This window comes from Salvelinus namaycush, chromosome 1 (genome assembly GCF_016432855.1).
Source record: "Salvelinus namaycush isolate Seneca chromosome 1, SaNama_1.0, whole genome shotgun sequence".
NCBI lineage: Eukaryota > Metazoa > Chordata > Actinopteri > Salmoniformes > Salmonidae > Salvelinus > Salvelinus namaycush.
The window spans coordinates 59,216,270-59,240,829 of record NC_052307.1 but is presented as its reverse complement, the minus strand read 5'-3'; the positions used below and the strand labels follow the sequence as shown (position 1 = coordinate 59,240,829).

Genomic DNA, 24,560 nt, shown 5'->3' with positions numbered 1-24,560 from the left:
GCAGTTACTTGACGTGTATCATTGTAATGAAATCAAATCTATGAATCAACAGAAGTGTGAACATTTGTAGGGGAAGGGAGGTACTCACCACTGGGATGTGCAGCTTGCTGAGAGGCTTGCCATCTAGCAGGTAGGAGCCTGTGTAGGTCACGTACTCAGCGTAGCACTGAGGGGCCTGTGGTGTGATGTAGCACAAGATCTTCCTCTTCTCCTCTATTTTTTTCCGTATCTGCAGGTATTCGAAGTAAGGGTTGGAGCGGTCACTGTGGTAGGGTTCTATGTCATCCAGTTTGATGGCGTTGACAATGACAGCCAGCGTCTGTTGAATCATCTCCCTGGTCTGCTGCATGGCTGTGTTGACCAGCTGAACCTGCGGTTTCGGGAATTTCCTCTTGCGTGGATGCTGCGTCTGGGATTCCTCTTCCTCCACAGGCCGCCCTTTAGTTTTGCTGACCACTACAGGAGGCGGCGGAGGGGGAGCCGGGGTAATGGTTGGTGTGGTGGAGATGGTGGTGACAAGTTCCTTTTCTTTCTCCAGAACAACAAAGGGGACAAAGGTAGGGGTGGGGATAGGGGTGGTTGTGGTTACAGCCATGCTCATGGTGACAGGGGTAGGGACAGATGGAGGTATCACGCTAGCAGGTATAGTGGTGGTGGTTGTACTCTCTGCTACTACTCTACTACTCTGCTTTTTTGTGGTGGTGGTGGTGGTATTCTCCTGTTTTGCCAGCATCTGGGCCCTGTTTCTGGTCATCCTCTGTGGGATCTCCTCCACCTTCTTGGGAAGGTCAGTTGACAACGCTGTCAGAGTGACCGTGAGCTTAGACGTTGTCTCAAGAGCCTCCGAAACATGGACTGTGCCAGAAATCGTGACAGCAACTGGCAGAGGAACTGAGGGGACTGGACTGCAAGTTGGCCCAACAATGGGATCTGATACCTGCCCACTTTGTTCTGGTTTAACAGTTGTCAAGGAGTCCATACATGGAGTAATTACAACTGATAAAGACTCGGTCAGTGACATCTGCTTGTGATGCTGAGTATTGTCTGTATCAACAGCTGAGAACATGTTTCCATCGCTCTCATCAGTCTCTTCATATGTGGCTCTGTTTTCGAAGACCTGTGTTTTCACTAAGTTAATTTCAGGGACATTCTGAGGCTCAGACTCAAATTCTGTTTGGAAATTGTGTTTTGGTGAGGGCACAACCAAATCCTGCACAGAATCATTGAGTGTTAGGACCTCGGGAGGACACAGGGGTTTGGCCAGGATAGGCAGGTCAACCTCCATAAGCTCTTCGCCCTCTATTGTTTCAATAGCAGGAGGCCTTATATGAGCAGATGGTGGCTTGTAGTCGGCTGGCTCTGCATCTATGATGTCAAGCTCTGGTATCTCCTTGTCTGGCAGGGAGGTCGGGAGGGAGAGAGAAGGGAGGTCAGGTAGAGAGAAAGGGCCAAGATCATCCAGCTCATCCACTGTAGCTGAGAATGGGTCTGTCCAGGGCACCACTGGCTCGTTGCTTACTGCTAGAGGCATATGGCTCTCAGAAGTAAAGCCATGGGAGTTTTGTCTGCCGACTTGTACTGCACAAGAAAGCTCTGATTCCATCTGGTGATTATCCTCCAAGTTTGGCTTGCAGTCTGTGAAGAAAGACTCTAACCTTGTGGAGGATGAGGTGGTTGTCAAGTAGTTTGGTTCCAATTCCATGGGTGTCATTTCAGGTCTTGCTGGAGAAATTGGAATGTCCTCCACAGCCTCTTTTTGCTCGTCAAAGTCAGGGTCAGGTACATAAGACCTGTAAGCAGCATATGGAGGGATCACTGATGGATGGCCAGGTATGGCAGTAATGTGCTGCAAATCACTGTCTGAATGCGAGAAGGGGCTGGTTATCTTGGAGACAGCTGCCTCTATTTCCCCATAAGTCCTTTGAGGAGATTTCAAAATCATCTCAGAGTTCCAGCTGATGGTATGATCACTGGAGTTCTCCACCAGGTTGGGTGGTGGATGTGGGGGAGTCAACTGATGCACCTCTGCAACTCTTCTCTCAGGAGATTCAGCCCAGCCCTTCCTCAAAGGCTCTTCAACCCTTGGAGGAGAGAATGAGCAGACGTCCCTCGTCTCCTCAGCAGCATGATGATCAGCATCTGTTGGTTCTTCAAGATCCCCTTCCTCCTCCTCTTCTTCTTCTTCTTCTTCCTCCCCCTCTTCGTAGTCCTCTTCTTCCTCCTCCTCCACAACAGGGGGCAGATACTCACTGCCACTGACTGGGTCAGAGGGAATAAGACTGTGCTCACTTTGATGAGGCTCAGAAAGGTCATCAATATCCAGGGGAGGAAGAGCAGCAGGTGCAGGGGTGGGTGGAGCAGCAATGTCCAGACATGGCTCCTGTGGGTCAGGTCTGTGGACTGGCGTTGAGGGCTTCATCAGGAAGTTGTTGTAGACACTCTCAGGTAGGTGTTCACAGGTCTCTGTGCCAGCCATTGCCGTGGTGGCCCCATCTAGTGCAGGTTCAGCAAGTTCCAGCCCGGGAGACAGCATTCTAATAGGTGAGAAGTAAGGAGGAGACAGGCATTCAAGTCTCTCCACTGATGCTGCCTTGTCTTCTGGAGGCTGGGAGGCTGCCAAGTCAAACTCAGAGGCGTCTGGCAAAATGTGTTGTAGAAACTTGCCAGCTTCAGCTTTGAACTCATCTTCCAGGGGTCTTCTAACATCAGACGAAGCCGATCGACTGACAAGGGGCAACTGGAGATTCTTAGCCGGAGTTATACAAGTCCCTTCTTGGAAGGTGTGTGATGAGTTGGAGTACCTGTCAAAGAAGGATGGGGAGCAGGCATTCATAGACATGGCCATGGCTGATGAGTTCTGACAATCTAACCCATCAAACATTATATCAGGGTAGTCCTCTGCACTGCAGGATGGAGTCCGTGGCGTCTGCATGATTTCCTCATAGCTGGGACAAGAGATTACAGATGTGGGGGTGGGAACACCGGTTGGTCTATTCTGATCTTGCCTAGGTGAGGCAGGGAGATTTTCTTTCATCTGATGGCCTGCAAGCCAGTCCTTTGAATTTTGAATGTCAATGGGTTGTGGCTTTCTTTCCGGAGCCATAATTTGGGCTGGGAGACCAATATCTTTGAGCTTCTTCTCTTTCAATGCAGATTCTAAACTATTAGATTTTTTGGATGATAGTTCATTGCGATTTTTCTTTATTTCCTCAGTGGACTTTGTTTTATCCCTAAGTTTGGGATCCCCTGATCTGTGTCTTAGTTTCTCCATCTGCTTCATCCTCTCCTTATGCTTCTTATGGCGTTCTTCAATCTCCTGGTCTTTTAAGCCTAACATTTGCCCAAAGCTGGTTAGTCTGAGATCCCCATCAACCAGAAGCTTTGAACGTGGACGGTTGTCTTTGCGAGCTGTGTCTTTAGACTGAATTACTTTTTCATTTTCTTCTTTAACCTTGGACTTAACATGGTCCGCCCTACTGTCTTTGTCCAAAGAGTCTCGGTTTCTCTCTTTTTTCACATCAAATTTGGGACTGTCTTCCTTTGATCTTTCCTTCAAATTGGTAATTTGAGGACTCTCTTTCATTCCACATTTGATATCCTCCTTGGAGTGTTTAAGTGATCCAAAGCCATCTGTGTACTTGTGCTTCTCCTCTTTGACTTTCTCCTTATGTTTCTCTTTTTTCTTTTTGTCCTTGATCTTATCACTGATGACAGTACTCACTTTGTCTTTGTCAGCTTTTTTAGACATCTCCTTTTCAAACTCCAACGTCTTATCAAATTCATCTTTATCACCCTTAGACCCAAATGGAAATGTGTAAGGGTCCGCTTCTAATGGCATAGGCTCTTTCTCGAAGGGCAGACTTTCTCTGCGTCCATAGGATTCTCTTATTTCCTCTATCTTGTCTTGTTTATCCCCCTTTTCCTTCTTGACTTTGTCCTTCTCCTTGTCATGACTCTTTTTGGACGATGATGAAGATGAATGCCGGTGCCTCTCTTTCTCTCTGAACTTGTCTTGAGGATTAGATATGGAGAGTGAGTCTCGTCTCTCATCAGTAATGTCTGGAAGGCTGATGTTGGAGGAATCATAGTAGCTGCTGAGCACTGGCTCATGACCCTGATCAGTGAAGCTGTCTGAGGATAACTCACTGTTCTTGTCATTGGAGTCATCCTTGTAGTCATTCATGGCCTCTTCCTCCAGCTTCTCCAAGAGCGACTTTTCATTTTCCCCACTCCCCTTTGAGGGCTTTCTGTCATTAACATGATCTTGCTTGTCTTTATATTTACTCTTGGTCTTATCCTCATTGGCGTCCCTCTTGTCCAACAGCTTCTGTTTGTTTTTCTTCTCTTGGTTTGAGTCCACAGACATTCTATCTTTGCGTTCCTTGTGTTTTGCATCAACAGAATCCTTATCTTTCTTATCTTTGTTGTGTTTCTCTAAGGAACCCTTCCTCTCTTTCCCCATATCAAATGTGGTCTTGTCTTTTTTCTTGTGGTCTTTTTCTTTCTGTTTTTCTGTTGTGTGTTTGGCCTCAGCAGAATATTTTCTGGGTTTTTCCGTTTGGAAGTGATCAAGCTCATCCCTGTCAGATGTGGAGTCTTTCCTGTGAGAATCGGACAATCCAAGGGAATCACTTAACTTGGCCACACCCCCATTGTAATTGTCTTCTTCATCCTCACTTTCATCTGTGAAAATGTCTGCTATCTTGTACCATGTTTTCTCAGGTTTAACTTTCTCAGGTTTTCTATCCTCCTTCTTCACCTCAAGGACATCTTTATCCCGGTCAGCATGCTTGTCCTGTGAAGCCTTTTCTTTCTTGTCCTTAGTTTGTTCTGAAGACATCTTCCTGTCCTTGTCTTTGCTGTGTGTGTCTTTGTGTTTGTCTTTAGCACCCTCCTTCTTGTCTTTAGAGCCTCTATCTGTGTCTTTTTCTTTCAAAAGCTTCTCAGTTGAGGTCTTCTCAGGCTTCTCCTTATCCTGTTCTATGGATCGGTCTTTAGGCTTTTCCTTGTGTTTGTCAGCTTTTGTCTTTTCTCTCTTTTCCACCACATCTCCCTTTCTCTCCTTCTCTTTTCCAGAGTGGTTCCTCTCTCTAATTTCACATGGTTTGCTGACAGTTTCAATTTCTTTGATGGAGGCATCGTTCCCATAATCGTCTCTTATGGACTCCTGTTTGATTTTCAAGTCCTTTCTTTCTTTAGTGAACTCATAGGAATCTTTTCGGTCTCTACTGCTGTCCGTGGAGTCCTTCTCTTTCTTCTCTTTGACAGTATCTGCAGATTCCTTTCGCTTCTTCTCCTTTTCTACCGAGTGGCTGGAGTTGAGTTTCTGTTTTTCGGTCAAATCCTTTTTCTTGTCACAGATTTTTTCTGAAGAGTCTTTCTCTTTCTTCTTGGAGGTAGGCTCTTTCTCTGACCGTTTGTCATTATGATCTAATTTCTTGTCTTTGATTTTGTTGTCCTTCCTCCGGTCTCTGCTCTCTATTTTGTCAGTCTCAACGATCAGCTTTACAGTGTTGCTTGCTTTATATTCTTTGTAGTCCTTCACAGGAGGAGCGTCCCAGCTGTCATCTCCATATAGGTCGCAGTCAGAGGAAAGGTCTGACGCCCATCGGTCATGGTGGTCGTCTGAGGCACTGAGCTTGGTGTCTTCTAGGTTTAAGAAACGGTTACTGACATCATAGACTTCATAATCAGGCTCTTCCTTCAGAACCTTTTCTTTCTTCGATTTTTCCTTCTCCTCCCTGGCATTTTTCTCCTTATCCACCTTAATATGTTTTTCTTCTTTTTGCTCACTGCTCTTCCTGTCTGGTTTAGATGACTTGTCCTTTGACTTTTTCTTCTTCTCCTCTTTATGAGTCTTTTGTTGTTTCTCCTCCTTGGGCTTCTCTTTTTCCTTGAGGCTCCTTTCTTTTTCAGTTTTCAAGGGCTTTTCCCTCTCCTCCTTGCTAGGCTTCTCCTTGGTGGACTCTTTTGTTTTCTTGGATTTCTCCTCCTTAGCAGTTCTTTGCACCTCTTTTCCAGAAGACCAGTCTCTGTCCTCAGATTTGCCCTTCGACAACCTGTCCTCCTTTTTCAAATGCTCTTTTTCATGTTTAGACAGCTTGACCTTGCTTTCAGCTGGGGACTCAGTCTCAACAAGGAGTGACTTCTGCCTTGAATCATCAAAATCAAATGAGAAGCTTTTAACAAATTTCTCGTTCATGTCTTGATTGAGCACTAAACTGGGAGCCTTTTCTTTCTCTTTGTTTTTGTGCTTGTGTTTTACTTTATGCTTTTTCAACACTTTGCCATCTTTATCCGTTTTGGAGACAGTACTGTCAGTGTTGGAGTTCTTGTGAAAGTCAGAGTTCTTTTTGTCTAGTGCATTGGTGTGCACATTGTTTTTCTTTCTGTTCTCCTGTGCTTTCTTTCTCACCTGTTTCACTGACTCGACACTTGAGTCTGCAGAGGAGTAGTCCGACTCACTGGAAAGCCTTGTTCTAACCGAGTCAGAGAGAGAGCTTACATCTGACCATACAGGAGATGACACAGTCTTCCAGCCATCTGTCCTCCACTGCTTTGGGTTATGCTCTGTCAGCGAGGGTGTCAGTTTCTGAGAGCTCATGCTTCCATGAGAAGAGGAAGAAGAGGACGCAGAGTGAGTACTGAACGCAGAGGATTCTTTTAGGCTCATTGTGGAGTCCTTTATACAGTTCGAGCTCTTCATAGAGCCTTCATCATCCTCACTCCCTATGTCTCCACAATCAGAGTCAGAAGTGCAGAATTTGTCATTGACTTTACCAAATCTGACCTCCTTACTGACATTTTTTGTCTCTTTCTTCCTCTTCTTCTTAACTTTAGTCTTCTCTTTCTGCTGCTTAGTGCTCAGTGTAGCAGAGTCCCGGGCCTTGGTATTAGTAGGTGGCGCTGGTTGCCGTGGTGTGGGCATAGGTGTGAAACACAACGTTCCATCATCCTCGTCTGAGCTGTCAGAGAGAATCCGTCTAACAGCCTTCTTTGGTGTGAGCGAGTTGCTTTTGGAATAGGTTTTGACCACCTCCCCCTTCGGTACTGAAATTAAGCCGCTAGCCTTAGTGACACTGGGAGACTCCTTGCGGAACTCTTTCTTGAGCAAGTGCTTGTCGTCCACCGGAGGGACGCGCTCTTCCTCATCATCCTCGTCAAACTCATACTCGTCCTTGACGGGGGTAGTTGTTGTGGATAGAGGCTGATCCAGCCCTTTCTTCCCTTTCAGCTTCAGGCCCTTCTCAAACTCGGAGTCTGTGTTATTTCCATCAACAGAACTGGATGGGGCAAACGATGGGGCATCTTCTTCCTCTGAGGATTCTGGGGGAAAAAAAGATAAATAAATAACAGTTAAATAACAGCAAAAATCTGTCACACCCAGTGGTTAAAGAAAAGCAGGGAAGTTAAAATACAAGTAACAAATGGCAGAGTGAAGGTGTTCAGAGCTACTCATGGTATAAAATGTCACACACCTGACGAGCTCTCCTCACTGGAGGTATACGTGCCTTTTCCAAGCAACAGATTGAGCATCGTTGGGGAGTTAGCAACCTTCAACGCGGTTTCACCCCTTCTGTTGCTTTGTCGAGGGTCCCCTCCATACCTTAAAAGCAACTTTACCACCTACAAAGAAACATCGAAACATTTGTCTCAGTCCTAAACACGGCCGTTGGCTATCTACATGAGCAATCGCAAACGTTACACTGAAGTTACCTTGAAGTGCCCGTTGTTTGATGCGTCATGCAGAGGGGTGTCGTCATCCAGGCCCTTGGTGTTGACCTCTGCACCGGCTGCCAGCAGCTGCTTGGCCACGTCGTAGTAGCCTCGGTTGCACGCTTCATGCAATGCAGTCCAGCCTGTGAATCCCAAACACAGTTAAAGAACGGCTCTAATGTTTCTCAAACGTAGGATTCAAAATTATTACAGCACTCAATTCTGAACATTTTAGATTGCTAGAGAAGCTAGAAATGTGCCACTATTTTCATGAATATAAAATGTAATACAGAAGTATGGAGATATGAGGTGAAAGGCAAGAGGAGGAGGAGAAGAGGAGGAGCAGAGAGAGCGAGGAGGAGGAGCAGAGAGAGCGAGGAGGAGGAGCAGAGAGAGCGAGGAGGAGGAGCAGAGAGAGCGAGGAGGAGGAGCAGAGAAAGTAAGATGACCACCAGCCTGCAGTGGCAGCGACTCACCTGCAAAGTCTTTTACATTCACGTCAGCTCCCTCACTGATGAGCTCCTTGATGCGGCGTGCCTCTCCGCGGATGGCTGACCGGTGCAGCCTCGTCTCGCCCCTCTCATTTCTCTTATTTACTTTGTCTTTGGTTTTAGATGCGGAGTTTGGCGTTCCCTTCTGGCCCAGACTTGACTGTGACTGATGCTTTGGTGTTGTGTCTGCAAGAACAGGACAAAAACAGAGTTTTAATAGAATTGGCATGATTCATTTCTATAGTAAAAACATAAGCCAAATGAGCATAGGGCTACATATTACAGTACCATTATGTAACAGTGCAGAATATTTAATTGAAAAACAATTGTTACAACTCCATCGCCTGTAGGTGACACTCTTGCTCAAGACATCAGGAGAACTCCAAGACTCCCAATTGCTCGAGTTCATTTCATCACATTTAGTGGCTTAAACCAAAGCCTTAACTACATTTACATTATTGAGTTTGCAGAGCGTAGTCCTGAATGCCATTTGAAACTCACTTCGTCTGGGTTCTGTCTTTAAGGCACAAACTCAGGCACGGCTGTTTAACAGCAGCAACCCGCCGAATAATACAAACAACAGGAAACGTATAACCCAAATCAGAAGCACAACATAATGACTAACCCACAGAGATCAGCTCTATTACTTAATAAGAGGAAATATAGCCTACTAAAGCCTATGTTTCCTAAACGTTTAAATCGCAATGTTTTAACGACAGAACGTAAGTACAGCACTTGAAGAGGAAATGCTAAATCCGACTAATCTAATAACAGACAGCAGATATGAAATGAACAAAAAGCCTAGGTCTGGATATTCTGTGACTTGGCCCAGATCTGATATGACACTATTAGTCCCCTCAGACTCAATCCCTGGGGTAAGCTACTTTCATTTCCCTCATGGTTGAACGCTACATCCTAAAACAAAGCAGCACAATTTACCATACAGGAATGTGACACCAACTTCTAGAGCCTAAAAATCTCCCACAAACAGCCAGTCCCAGAAAAGAACAGTGGATTAAGACAGCGGAGGAGGTCCATTTCACTGCAGTAATGGAAATTGATGAGGGTTATCTTGTATAATTGAATTCTAATTAAGCAGTGTGGTCTGTTCTTTAATGAAGCATGGAGCAAAAGTGTGGCTGGGACTCTAAGCATCAGGGACACAGCACCCCTCCCTTCACACCACCCCCCGCTGAACCCTCAGAGACGTGGCATCCATAACAAACGCGCACCTGGACTGTTGACTGACTCTTCAGCCGTCATCTGCATGAGAAGAGCCACCTGCTGCCGCTCAGAGAGGGGGTACCCGGCCCGGATCCCTGGCATGCCCATCCCAAACGGCAGGCCTGACTTCCTGGTGTTGGTGGGCTCCTTTTTAATGCGCTTCCGTTCCGGACCTTGCTTTTCTGTGAGGAGAGAGGGGAATGGACAATGTGAGGTCTATGGGTAGCACAGACACACATACAAACACAGGATTGCAAATTGCTCAGGTTATATCGGCTTTTACTTCAGCAGTCAAATTGAAGTGATTTCATTTCTGACCACAACAAGTCATTGATAACACTCATTCAACATCTCCATGGCAACAGGTCAGATAAATGTCCTCTGTGATGTTCTAAGGAAGCCCCTTGGTGAAACCCCTACCAACTTCTAGTCTAGTTTAGGCCACATCCATCTTCTGAGGCAGCTGATGGTGGTGAGCATTTAAACCCAGCTGCCCCAGAGGCAGGGAGGGGTCAACTATTGACAGTCTGATGTTTATGTCTCTCTCAGGGGGTGTGTGACTTGGCAGAGTGACAGTGATTACAAAATGGCCAGGTGTTCATTTCAATGTGGCCGAGCCAAGGTCATCACAATGGCGACTTGCCGTTGGACAAAATCAGCAGCTCCTCAAAGACACGCCCAACAATTATTTTCAGTGTCATGAGGAATTATCAAATCTCCACAGCAAATGTCAGTCTTACTTTACTATTGAGACGCAAATACATAAACCCTCTACATTTGCAACTGCTGGACGATTTGGAGTTACGCTCCGTCAATGTTTGAACAAGCACAAACTGCGCCAGCTTCAAGATCCTTCCAAAACATTCGGACATCAATAAAAACAAATGACATGGCCTTCAACTGCGTCCATGGAGACATCAACACACGTCGTCTAATCAAAAGGGGTGATCTACAAGCCTGCTCGCTGTAGCTCTCAACACAGTGGATTGCTCAAGGCCACAAACAAGAATTAATAGGAGTAGGAAACATGGCAGCTCACGCTTCCGGTCACAAAACCCTTTCCAGAGATCTTCCATAGTCAGAGGTGATGAACTTCCACTAACATCTGTGAATACTTACGCCTAATGTACCCCCACCCCTGATACACACTCATATTCTGAAAGGAATTTGCCATTTAGACACATTTCTTTTATTCAGAAACAGCACGAACCACAGCAGTGGATGTTTCAGGCGGTGGATGTCGAGGACTGAAAATGCTAGAGTTGCTTTTCCAAGCCTTTACAGTGGGCCCCAGTCAGTAATGAGCCTGCTTCAGTACTTGAGACGGGCTGTTATCAAACCACATACAAGCTGCTAATTACAATGACTTTTGAGACGAGATTTTGGACATGCATTGAGTAGGCTAAGTAGCACGCAAACATGTGTGATGCATCTTCAATGTAAATGGGATAGTGGGAAGACGGGAAAAACAACAAAACAGCAGGATAAGCCTCACACATTCCACATGGATTACAAGGATGGAATTAAGACAGAGGCATCTGAAAATGCAATGTAAGCCCATAGACATCCGTAGCTGGGTCTAATTAAACAATTAAATCGTTTTAAAGAAACATTTAAGACTATATATACACTAGCAAAAGAAGGCCTATGTATACCAATGTCATTTGGATTTTTCCTTTAACTTGAGAGTTTTGATGGCAAAGTTGGAGGGAGACCAAACTACCTCACTGTTCCCAAGAACGCCAGCCTAGGCCAGGGGCGGGGCCCACAGCAAGACAACAGTCAAGTCACAATGGGCCCATGACGCCACTGTGTTAGCATACTGTGGAGACGTTGCTATCAGCTTCCCACAGTATGGGCAGGCAGAACCAGAACCAGCCCGACCAGAGGAACCAGGTAGGCCTAGTCCGTTTGTTGTGCCCCCAAATTCAATCGGACAACAAAGATGACAAGCTCATCTTTCTATCATTCCACTTGGGACATCAAACATGCTAACGGCCTGTCTTTCTCTGAGTGACAGCTACAAATGTATTCCGACCAGTTCTGTCAGTTGGGGTTCCTGCTCCGTGGGAGAGAATTATTATTAGAGGTAGACCTTATGAGCTCCGTTTGCTTTACTGCAATGTGTATGTAGGACTGGCCTTCCTGTGTGTTAATTTATGTAGAACATGGGAATCAACTGTGAAGACACAAGTGGGGCGACTAGGCAGGGTGAGATCTCATGGTCAATGTGTAAATACATTAGCACCACAGCTCTGTCTTCATTCTTAAACTGAGGTCGAAACTGAAAACAAAGCATGAACACTACTAGCGCTTACTACCACACATGCCAACACCCAGTCACATAGGAGCCAGACACATTCATGCTTCTGTATGGCTACGATGACGAGAGCAGAGGAAAGTGTCGGTGCAGAACAACAGTCTTCAGTGGTGGTAATGACAGAGGGACAGATCGGCAGACTACCGAAGGGCTTTCTCTCACGCCGTGTTGGCCTACCTACTGCCGCTTACTGCTGGACCTCATCTCCATGTACAGAGTAGACTGGGCCATCCTGATGTAGGCTACAGTACACACAAGGGGTCAAAGATGGTCTGGAGAAACAATGGAACCTTTTCAGAACGCCTGGACAGAGTGCAACTACTAGCCTTTCTAATATACCTAGTGGAGACTCTAGCTCCAAAACAACTGAACCCGGACCAAATCTGATTTCAAGTCAAGTAACAGTGAATAATTCATGGATCTTCCAAAGGATGGGAGATGAAACATTACAAAAACATTTCTCCCTCCAGGGATCTGAATAATAGTGGTGTGCAGCAGGCAGACAGGGCTGATTTGGGATGCGGTGGAGAAAACCTCAAGCCAGCAGCCCCACCCCCCCTTTCCCTACTGAAAGCAGCACCTGCTGCACCTGCTGATAAGACAGGCATCCTGTATTCCTGCCATATCGTGAAGGTGATGATGTGTGTGCCAGCCTGCAAGTAGCTGATCTGCACTCATCACTGTCTCTTATCCGTCTCCTGCTCCTCATAGCTTTATCCAGAGCAGTCCCCTTGCTGAGCAGCCCTGGCCATGACTCCTACACTCCTGCTGCAAGGCCTGTGGATGGGCTCTACACCAATACAGGTTACAACAATCATCTGCTACACAAGCTACCATCTCTAGAAGAATGTCTTGTAAACTGTCAAAACCGGTGTGTTCAAGATAACAGAGCAATCACTGCAATTAGCTACATCATACATCTAACAGATGCCTCGGGGAGAAAACCTTCAGTAGAGATCGAGTGCCCTGTTATAACCATAGAAACGGATGTTATGCACTCAAATAAGGCACAACCACACACACCGACTTCACTTTAGGTACTGACAGGGTAGTACTATGCCTAGATAACTAACACTGTAGAAACACTGTCATCTTGTGGGTTTGGAGAGTGCAAAGACAACACAAACGCAGAATGCAGCAAATCCCTGTCTACAAAATGACCAACAGTATGAATTACGCATTTCAAATGGAGTATGTAGCCTAGTCCACGTTCGATGAGCTCCCTGTGTCCTCTGTCTGTTTCCATCAAAACTAGCCAAATAATAAGCGGATGTGAAGGGTCTGACTTGCTCATCTTTCATAGCTGAACAACACAATCAAAAGTAGTCGTACATTTCTCAAAAGCCAATATTATGCTACAAATTCAACATTATCTGCCTCAAGCTATAGCTTCAAAACACTCGCTCATAGGCCAACTATGGTAAGTTGTGTTACAGAGCCCATGCAAAAACACTGAGCATAGCCTCAGTCTGAACTCTCCATCAGCACACTAGCGCGAGGAGCTGGAAGCACAGTGAAAACAATAGACCTGCAGATCCTTTTCTGAGTAGGAGAGGAGCCACGCTGGACTGACGGCCATAACCTCCAGGCAAATTGAGAGAGAGAAAATAGCTATGCCGTCATTAAGGAGGTTTCTGTTTCGTCACTCGCGCTCTGTGTTGTTTTTTCCCCACTCAGGTTGAGGAGGGTGCAGCAATGTGAAGGCTCTCTCTCCGTCAGAGGGTCATATGAAGCCCAGCCCACTAGGAGAGGACTGTACGGCCTGCACTTCCCTCCACATTCTCAAAGTTCACTACTGTAATCCTTGTGGCTTTTCTGCAGGCACAAGGGAGCAGGCCAAGGGGCACACAAACCCTCCATACACGGGCCTATTGGACCACAGTCTAGACTCTATCCCCACAATGTAGGGCCGTAGAAGGAGAGTTCACCATATCAAGGGGAGATACAGTATCACCAGAAAGACGCCATCAACGTCAGGGGGAGGGGATAGGGCCGGCTGTAAAGTACTTAACAAATTCCATAGGGTAGAGACAATCACACAGCATGAAAGGAACTAGCTATCAAGGCCAAGACAACAGAAGAGGGGAAGTGTGTGTGTGAAACCACACACACACACTACAGTGTGTATGGGATAAATAAGGCGGCATGGAGACAAAACTAACACAATGAAGGATGAACCATTTAATGAATGTTTCCATTTTACAGCCAGGTTTAAGACATGTGGATGGAAAAGACACTGAGAAGGATAACAGGCAGGGAACACGAAGACAAACGCACCCCCGAAAGTGTATAAATGATGGTCTAGTTAATGTGAGAGACTGACAGACATCCAGCCTAGCTGTAGAGGCAGAGACTCCACCCTAACATTAGCACGACAATAGACAATCAGGGCACTGTTCTAGACAGGGGGAGGGGAGAAACTGAGGTGGGAGGCAACCTTTCTCTGCCAACAGCCTGCTAACAGGTTACAGGGCCACTACCACCAACATACACACAAATACAAAACCAAGCCACTATAGCTGTGACTAAACAGTGATGACCAGGGGAATTTACTACGCTCCCGATTTGGTCACTCAAGCTGCACTGAGAACACAAATTCTATATTCAATATCTCTTCAAAACAGAGAAATACCATTTTCAAACGTTTCCTGCAGAAAGCCAACACACGTCACCTAAACAAAAAAGAGAAATGTACACAATGGGTTGGACTCCATATTACCCAAAGAAATAACAGCTGAAGTTCACAGCAGCATTTCAAACCAACCCAATAACCCAGCACACAGAGATGTGGATTCCATTACCGTACATGTTATTACAGACCATCATCAACAAATCACTTCAAGATCCTCAAAGCTCAAGCCAAACAAGCTGGAACAGTAGTTCCCCCTTTCTCTCTTATTAAAGAATAACACAAGTGAGTGTCTCACCCCAAACCTTTTCAGGCCCTCGGGATTGACAAATCCTCACTTAATTGGCCCATGTTCCGTGTGGCCCTTTTCTCGTTTTCCCAATGATGGACAGTTGAACCAAGTTAAACCATGGCACCAGCCTTCTTCTTTGAGGTTATAAAGAAACACCGCCTGCAGGAGGCTGAATAAATTTATCTTCGCCCATAAGACTCTCACAAACGTTTACAGAAGCACCATTGAGAGCATCCTATCGGGCTGTATCACCGCCTGGTAGGGCAACTGTACTGTCCGCAACCGCAGGGCCCTCCAGAGGGTGGTGTGGTCAGCCAAACGCATCACCGGGGGCACACTGCCTGCCCTCCAGGATACCTACAGCAACCGGTGTCACAGGAAGGCCAAGAAACTCATCAAGGACCTCAGTCACCCGAGCCACGGCCTGTTCACCCCGCTACCATCTAGAAGGCGAGGTCAGTACAGGTGCATCAAAGCTGAGACCGAGAGACTGAAAACTGCTTCTATCTCAAGGTCATCAGGCTGTTAAATATTCACCACTAGCTGGCCCCCGCCCAGTACCCTGGCCTGAACTTTAGTCACTGTCACGAGACGGCTACCACCCAGTTACACTACCATGCACCTTAGAGGCTCCGACATCGCTCGTCCTAATATTTCTATATTTCTTAACTTCTTGCGACTACAGGGGGTGCTGTTCCGAATTAGCATTTTGTCGTCTCCAAATTAAACTGCCTAGTACTCAATTCTTGCTCGTACAATATGCATATTATTAATTCTATTGGATAGAAAACACTTTCTAGTTTCATACAACGTTGAAATTATGTCTGTGGGTGACCCAGAACTCTTTCTACAGCGAAATCCATGACAGACAGTGAAAGGTCTGAGAGCGAAGCTCTGGTTTCAGATCAGTTTTTAAGGTCTCTGTCTATCCTATGGAACGACACGAACTGCACCCGCCTTCCCCTGGATGTCAGTAACCAATGAGAAGTGGAATGGGCCTTCTAGGTAGCTCTCAGAGGTTATAAAAGACCAAGGAGTGAGAGTAGCCCCCCTTTCGACGCTCGCCCTTACGCAGGAAGGGACCTCCGGATGCCATTTTCACAGGCTCGGTTATCAACTTGAAATGTATCCGTCTGTAATTTAATTCGATATAGGACTTAGAAACATCATAAGGTAGTTAATTTAAACCGTTTTATAGCAATTTATATCCGTTTAGTGCGATTTTGATGCATTTCTATGTGAAGCACCGGGCACATTTCGGGGTCCCGGTCGAACGTTAGCGGGCATTTAGACGGACAAAGGACATCTTTCGACCAAAAGAAGATTATACCCAAGAAAGAATACATTGCCCAAGAATCTGATGGAAAATCACCTCATAGTAAGTAATATTTAATATGATAAATCGTTGTTCTGTCGAAATATTTTAAACGCATATTTCGCCATTTTGTTTTCTATCCCTTCGCTTGGCGAACCCTGTATTGCACAGTAAGGATAATTTTAGAAATGTAAATCAGCGATTGCATTAAGAACTAATTTGTCTTTCGATTCCTGTCAACCCTGTATTTTTTAGTCAAGTATATGATTAGCTATTGATTAAACTAGATCACTCTGAAAGATGGCGACCGACTTTTCCATGCTGGTTTTGCTACCATCTTCATTGTATAACCACGGTTTTTTATGGCTAAATATGCACATTTTCGAACAAACAATATATGTATGTTGTAATATGATGTTACAGGAGTGTCAACGGAAGAATTCTGAGAAGGTTAGTGAAAAAATTAATATCTTTTGGCGATGATTACGTTATCGCTATTTGGCTTGAATTGATGCTCTGGTATTGTTTGCATATGTGGTATGCTAACTTATCGATTTATTGTGTTTTCGCTGTAAAACGCTTAGAAAATCTGAAATATTGTCTGAAATCACAAGATCTGTGTCTTTCCATTGCTATGCTTTGTCTATTTTTATGAAATGTTTTATGATGAGTAAATTGGTCATACACGTTGCTCTCTCTAGTAATTCTAGTCCAGTTGTGACTGTGGGTGCAATTGTAAACTGTGATTTCTACCTGAAATATGCACATTTGTCTAACAAAACCTATCCTATACCATAAATATGTTATCAGACTGTCATCTGAGGAGGTTTTTTCTTGGTTAGTGGCTATCAATATCTTAGTTTAGCCGAATTGGTGATAGCTACTGGTGGAGAGAGAAAATGGTGGACAAAGGAAAAATGGTGTATTTTGCTAACGTGGTTAGCTAATAGATTTACATATTGTGTCTTCCCTGTATAACATTTTAAAAAACAGAAATGATGGGGTTATTCACAAGATCTGTATCTTTCATCTGGTGTCTTGGACTTGTGATTTAATGATATTTAGATGCTACTATTTAATTGTGACGCTATGCTAGCTATGCTAATCAGTGTGTGGGGGGTGGGGGGTGATCCCGGATCCGGGATTGATACTCGTGAAAGGTTAATTCCATTCTTTAACCTTTTAAATGTGTGTATTATTAGATATTACTTAACTGTTGGAGCTATGAATGCAAGCATTTTACTACACCCCGAGTAACAGCTGCTAAATATGTGTATACAACCAATAAAATGTCATATCCTTTCATTCTTCCAGCATGCAAAACTACACTTCCTGGCTGCCAGGCTGAGGAAGTGATGTCACGTCACATTCCCTGCCCCTCCAGTCTTACCTGAGTCAGAATCTTTCTGGTCTCCATTGGCTCCAACAGTGAAGGGAAGCTTCCTCTTGGATGCCTTCTCTTTCATCTCTTTGACGCCATCGCTGCGGTCCAATTTAGGAGTCTTGTTCGACAATACTTTATCCTGGCAAATAAAAAAGAAAACATGAACACCGTATTGCACAGCTAAACTCAGCAAAAAAAGAAACGTCCTCTCACTGTCAACTGTGTTGATTTTCAGCAAACTTAACATGTGTACATATTTGTATGAACATAAGATTCTACAACAGACATAAACTGAACAAGTTCCACAGACATGTGACTAACTGAAATTGAATAATGTGTCCCTGAACAAAGGGGTAGTCAAAATCAAAATTAACAGTCAGTATCTGGTGTGGCCACCAGCTGCATTAAGTACTGCAGTGCATCTGCTCCTCATGGACTGCACCAGATTTGCCAGTTCTTGCTGTTACCCCACTCTTCCACCAAGGTACCTGCAAGTTCCCGGACATTTCTGTGAGGAATAGACCTAGCCCTCACCCTCCGATTCAAGGCTCAATGGGATTGAGATCCGGGCTCTTCGCTGGCCATGACAGAACACTGACATTCCTGTCTTGCAGGAAATCATGTACAGAACGAGCAGTATGGCTGGTGGCATTGTCATGCTGGAGGGTCATGTCAGGATGAGCCTGCAGGAAGGGTACTACATGAGGGAGGAGGATGTCTTCCCTGTAACGCACAGCGTTGAGATTGCTTGCAATGACAACAAGCTCAGTCCGATGATGCTGTGACACACCGCCCCAGACCATGACGGACCCTCCACCTCCAAATCGATCCTTCTCCAGAGGCAAATCCTTGGTGTAACGCTCATTCCTTCGATGATAAACGTGAATCCGACCATCACCCCTGGTGAGACAAAACCGCAACGCCAGTGAAGAGCACTTTTTGCCAGTCCTGTCTGGTCCAGCGACGGTGGATTTGTGCCTATAGGCGACGTTGTTGACGGCGATGTCTCGTGAGGACCTGCCTTACAACAGGCATACCAAGCCCTCAGTCCAGCCTCTCTCAGCCTATTGCAGACAGTCAGTACTGATGGAGGGATTATGCGTTCCTGGTGTATCTCGGCCAGTTGTTGTTTCCACCCTGTACCTGTCCAGCAGGTGTGATGTTTGGATGTACCGATCCTGTGCAGGTGTTGCTACACGTGGTCTGCCACTGCGAGGACGATCAGCTGTCCGTCCTGTCTCCCTGTAGCGCTGTCTTAGGCGTCTCACAGTATGGACATTGCAATTTATTGCCCTGGCTACATCTGCAGTCCTCATGCCTCCTTGCAGCATGCCTAAGGCATGTTCACACAGACGAGTAGGGACCCTGGGCATCTTTCTTTTGGTGTTTTTCAGAGTCAGTAGAAAGGCCTCTTTAGTGTCCTAAGTTTTCATAACTGTGACCTTAGTTGCCTACCGCCTGTAAGCTGTTAGTGTCTTAACAACCGTTCCACAGGTGCATATTCATTAATTGTTTATGATTCATTGAACAAGAATGGGAAACAGTGTTTAAACCCTACAATGAAGATCTGTGAAGTTATTTGGATTTTTACGAATTATCTTTGAAAGACAGGGTCCTCTTTTTTTGCTGAGTTTATAACAGTAAAGACACACAGATGCTCATTTATTATTATTATTTTTAAATTGAACCTTTATTTAACTAGGCAAGTCAGTTAAGAACAAACTCTTATTTACAGTGGCCTTGTTCAGGGGCAGAACGACAGATTTTTACCTTGTCAGCTCGGGGATTCGATCTAGCAACCTTTCGGTTACCGGCCCAACACTCTAACCACTAGGCTACCTGCCGCCGAAATGGGGTACACTACTAGCTGGGAGGAATATTCTTTAATTAAAATAAAACTAACTGTAGTTTAAAATGAAAGGGCCAATGTGGAAGGATATTTGTAGAACTTCCCTAATGTTGGAGACTTCCCTTAGCACTGGGAGAAGACAGAGCCTGGACAGACAGAGACACAGGGACAAAGCCCATCCAGGACAGGACACACTGACAAAAGGACACAAAGAGAGACAGGCAGGCGGCAGCTGCGTATCCCAAAGCTTTACACTGCAGTGTGCTTCTGTCTGCCCCGAGACTTCCAGAGATTAGGGGATTTGCAGAGCGTGACTTTTCCATGGAATTTCCTCTCGGCGCTCCGGCAGCAGAGCAGCACAGAGCAGAGGCAGACAGTCCCAGATGGGAAGAGAGAGATGGAAGGAGCGGTAACACCGCAGGTGTCTGTGGTCCACGGCAACTGGTACCCATCAGAAGACCCCTTCCCTCCGTCAGCAAGCGGCCTGCTCCGGCACCAATGGCTCCCTTCGGCGGATGTTCTGTCTATACAGCACAGTACAGCGCTGCCTCTCCCTCAAAACACTGCTGTTAAAGGGCCATGCAGCAGGTCTGCTCAGGCCTGTCTGCACTGCGCTCTCACAAACACTCACATTTAGCTCTAAGGAGCGCAAGTATTTCAGTGTACAGTGTTCCAAAGGTAGGAAAATAGATCTCTCCTCTATGCAATATCCTGCTTATATATTCAAATATCAGGCTAGTAAACTGCAACTTGATGATTTAAGTTTGTAGTCAAAGTTAAAAGAACTCAACTCAGATTTTAATGATTGCTATAATTAAAAACATGGCAAACGATTATAAAACAAATAAAACCTTATGTAATGCCTGTTTTTCTAACCCCTAGATTTAAAGGAGGGCCAGAGCAGCTGAGTTGTTGGCCGGGTGCTGACTGTGGTAAGGAGGGCTAATTAAAGAGCTCTGTGTAGGTGGCTGTTTACCACAGAGCTGGGATGCAGGACCCGATCAGGTCAGATAAAAAGGTGGCATGTAGCAGAACGCTCACTCTTTCTCAGGCTAGTTCCCACTGCTGCACACTGCACAGTGGCACGCTCTGCAGCCCGCCCTGGCAAGTCCCAGCCCCCAGCCCTCCTACAGTCATGAGACTATGATGTCATCCTTACAGTACAGCGTAGACACACAGCAAGCTCTTCCTGCTGCTTAGAACAGGGCTTAGCAGTAACTCTGTACACCAGCGAGAGGGAACGAGAGACAATATACATTGTACAGGTATACAGGTCTACATGTAGGAGGAATTTCCAAACAGAAAGACAGTACACAGTATACAGAGAGCTGACACAGGCACACACATACACAAAACAACATGCCAAGACAGACAGAGGCGTTAGCGCTAGGCAGAGCTAGTCTTGCTGCGACACACAGAGAAAAGAGAGCTGAATTAAAAGACAGCTGTGAGCCACTGCTTCAAGGCTGCCTTCATGAGAAACCGTGTTTACTGGTCTCCTAGCAATGCTCTCGCTCCTCCTCTCCCTCCCAGAGTCTGATGCAATTCTGTGCGGAAGGTTGTACATAGCCGACACGCGCGTAAGCTGCACCTCTGGGTTCGCTGCTGCTGAACCACGATTACCATGATGTCATCATTCTGCGTCTAAACTCACTGTTGCCAGCATGAACAGCCACACGTCCACAAAAACACAGGCTGGCTTTAGCTGCCATTTGAAGGGACAGCTCTCCCCACTACCTAGGGGAAAACACCACTGAAATGACTACCTAATCCCTAGTATCACAACCATGTGGAGAAACAATAACACAGGAAATGACACCTATTATTACGTTACCATTACAACTCTGTTCACATCTAATTAACAGCTCTGCTCATTAGAATCCACTTCTGGGAAATGATTTCAGTGGTCTAACAGAATCTGGGGTGAAAATCCCTAGGAACTATTCTCTCTTGTTTTGTCTGAAAGAGTATAGCGAGTCTCAGCGTCAGGTTGGCTGTAGCAGAACGCCCTGGCCTGCCTGCCCAGCAACTTAATGCTGCGTTTGATGCACGAGGATCTAAATTTGCCACACAGTGCCAGCAGCCTCCACTTCATTGGTCAAAAATAAAGAAGATTAGTTCATTGATAAAACCTGGACTACCTATTCAGATGAGCCATATATAGCTGGCTGGCTAAAGCACATAACCTATGCTATATCATTAGTCATTAAGCTGATGCAACACTACATACAGCCATTTCCCTGGCTCTAGGCTACATCTAGAAAAACAGAACGCATGCCTGTATTTAAAGGGGAGGGTTGTGTGATGTTATTCATAGCGCATTCAATACAGTAGCAAGGAACGTTTCAGAGAGCGGGACACGTGTATAAATTGCAAGTGACGCAATAATTCACGTAGGTTAAAAAAAAGAAAAAAAAGTTTGACATAGTGCACTTTGCAAACTTGTATTTTAAGTGTTCTCAACAAGCTTTTTCTTCCACTGTAGAAATGTCACCATAGCCTAAGCCCAAAATGGGACTTCAGTCATAAGAAATAATCCCCAAAAAAGCGACAATGAGCTCTTAGCCAGTTGAATGCCAACTCCCATCGAGCTGCTTATTAAGTCCATAATGATTTTTTCTGTGTAATGAGGACATGACCCCTCGATGCAGGACTCAGCAGCGGGAGCGGTAAAGGGGCTTGTGTGTGTGTGTAGATTTGTGGTGTGTCAGTACGTGTGTGATGCATGTGTTTCTTACCTTCTTCCCAACCTGCTTCTCCACCATGTCAGTGTTGAGTGGGAAGTCTTCCAGCTGGGGGGTTTTTGAACCCCCACCCTTGGGCATCGTTCAGCTATCGCCACGCCAAACCTCATTCACGCTTCCATCGCATCGTCATCGACCGTCTGCCAAAGGAGAGAGCGAGCGAGATAGAGAGGGAGATGGAAAGAGACACGTTAGCACCGGGCCACTCGCCTCCACAGAAAACACATTCCCGCCCGCCACACATTGCTCCCATTAGCAGTACATCAGGCTACCCAATAGCAACAATTACACCTGCACTCTGGTTTCAAAAGGTGAGGAAGAGCGCGGGATAATGCCCCTGTTCCAGACCCACTCTCCGCCCTGGAAGAGTAGGGGGTTTCAATGCTCTGCCATATCCATAGGGTGAGAGAGATACTATAGTGGTCAACGCGGGTGAAAGACAGACCTACGGAAGCAAGTCTAAGCAAGATTTTAATACGATCCTGAAAAGTAGCTAATCCCTTATTCACACAAAAGACAAACCTAAATGAAACCAATGTCTTGATGTCAAAAACACGACGAGAATTATATAGGTTGGGGGAAATTGTGGAATGCCAGTAAAACGGTTTTTACTGTTGGACAGGAGGAGACAAACATCTCTGCTTCATGACTCCCGGTAACAGCTGAGGAATGTCTTCAGGGATATGGCACGTCTGGACAACAGCCCTGCTGCCCTACCCTGCCGAACATACATACTACACAGTGTTGGTGTGCTGGCAGGGAGTGGTGTGCTAGCAGGAAGTGGTGTGCTAGTGTGCTAGCAGGGAGTGGTGTGCTTGGAGGGAGTGGTGTGCTAGCAGGGAGGGGTGTGCTTGGAGGGAGTGGTGTGCTAGCAGGGAGGGGTGTGCTTGGAGGGAGTGATGTGCTTGGAGGGAGTGGTCTGCTAGTGTGATTCAGGGAGTGGTATGCTAACAGGGAGGGGTGTGCTAGTGTGCTGCATGGAGTGGTGTGCTAGCAGGGAGTGGTGTGGTAGCAGGGAGTGGTGTGCTAGTGTGCTGCATGGAGTGGTGTGCTAGCAGGGAGTGGTGTGCTAGTGTGCTGCATGGAGTGGTGTGCTTGGAGGGAGTGGTGTGCTAGTGTGCTGCAGGGAGTGGTGTGCTAGCAGGGAGTGGTGTGCTTGGAGGGAGTGGTGTGCTAGTGTGCTGCAGGGAGTGGTGTGCTAGCAGGGAGTGGTGTGCTAGTGTGCTGCATGGAGTGGTGTGCTAGCAGGGAGTGGTGTGCTAGTGTGTTGCAGGGAGTGGTGTGCTAGTGTGCTGCAGGGAGTGGTGTGCTAGCAGGGAGTGGTGTGCTAGTGTGCTGCAGGGAGTGGTGTGCTAGCAGGGAGTGGTGTGCTAGTGTGCTGCAGGGAGTGGTGTGCTAGCAGGGAGTGGTGTGCTAGTGTGCTGCAGGGAGTGGTGTGCTAGTGTGCTGCAGGGAGTGGTGTGCTAGCAGGGAGTGGTGTGCTAGTGTGCTGCAGGGAGTGGTGTGCTAGCAGGGAGTGGTGTGCTAGTGTGCTGCAGGGAGTGGTGTGGTAGCAGGGAGTGAGTGGTGTGCTAGTGTGGGAGGCCTTTCTGAACCCACTGTTAGGTGCTAGCATGAAACCCTCTATACATACTCTGCAGTGAGGCCTTGCTAAACCCTCTGCAGTGGTTTTATAGTAAAGGCCAACTCTGCAGTGACCTAGTGAGGCCTTGCTAAACCCTCTGCAGTGGTTTTATAGTAAAGGCCAACTCTGCAGTGACCTAGTGAGGCCTTACTAAACCCTCTGCAGTGGTTTTATAGTAAAGGCCAACTCTGCAGTGACCTAGTGAGGCCTTACTAAACCCTCTGCCGTGGTTTTATAGTAAAGGCCAACTCTGCAGTGAGCTAGTGAGGCCTTGCTAAACCCTCTGCAGTGGTTTTATAGTAAAGGCCAACTCTGCAGTGACCTAGTGAGGCCTTGCTAAACCCTCTGCAGTGGTTTTATAGTAAAGGCCAACTCTGCAGTGAGCTAGTGAGGCCTTGCTAAACCCTCTGCAGTGGTTTTATAGTAAAGGCCAACTCTGCAGTGAGCTAGTGAGGCCTTGCTAAACCCTCTGCAGTGGTTTTATAGTAAAGGCCAACTCTGCAGTGACCTAGTGAGGCCTTACTAAACCCTCTGCAGTGGTTTTATAGTAAAGGCCAACTCTGCAGTGAGCTAGTGAGGCCTTCCTAAACCCTCTGCAGTGGTTTTATAGTAAAGGCCAACTCTGCAGTGACCTAGTGAGGCCTTGCTAAACCCTCTGCAGTGGTTTTATAGTAAAGGCCAACTCTGCAGTGAGCTAGTGAGGCCTTGCTAAACCCTCTGCAGTGGTTTTATAGTAAAGGCCAACTCTGCAGTGACCTAGTGAGGCCTTACTAAACCCTCTGCAGTGGTTTTATAGTAAAGGCCAACTCTGCAGTGACCTAGTGAGGCCTTGCTAAACCCTCTGCAGTGGTTTTATAGTAAAGGCCAACTCTGCAGTGAGCTAGTGAGGCCTTGCTAAACCCTCTGCAGTGGTTTTATAGTAAAGGCCAACTCTGCAGTGAGCTAGTGAGGCCTTGCTAAACCCTCTGCAGT

The 24,560-nt window shown here is 46.2% G+C and overlaps 1 protein-coding gene across 3 annotated transcripts in view; it reads right to left on the bottom strand.

Moving 5' to 3' along the window:
• Positions 1-24,560, bottom strand: part of LOC120046325 (ankyrin repeat domain-containing protein 11-like) — a 137,310-nt gene that overhangs the window by 9,148 nt on the left and 103,602 nt on the right. For all 3 annotated transcript variants that reach the window (XM_038991468.1, XM_038991486.1, XM_038991477.1), the window contains 7 exons: positions 21,959-22,104; positions 17,378-17,510; positions 9,440-9,613; positions 8,193-8,393; positions 7,717-7,859; positions 7,479-7,626; positions 89-7,326 (listed from right to left, as the gene is read on the bottom strand). In XM_038991468.1, the coding sequence (XP_038847396.1) occupies positions 89-7,326; positions 7,479-7,626; positions 7,717-7,859; positions 8,193-8,393; positions 9,440-9,613; positions 17,378-17,510; positions 21,959-22,045 (8,124 nt within the window). In that variant the 5' untranslated portion in view covers positions 22,046-22,104. The remainder of the gene's footprint in view (positions 1-88; positions 7,327-7,478; positions 7,627-7,716; positions 7,860-8,192; positions 8,394-9,439; positions 9,614-17,377; positions 17,511-21,958; positions 22,105-24,560) is intronic.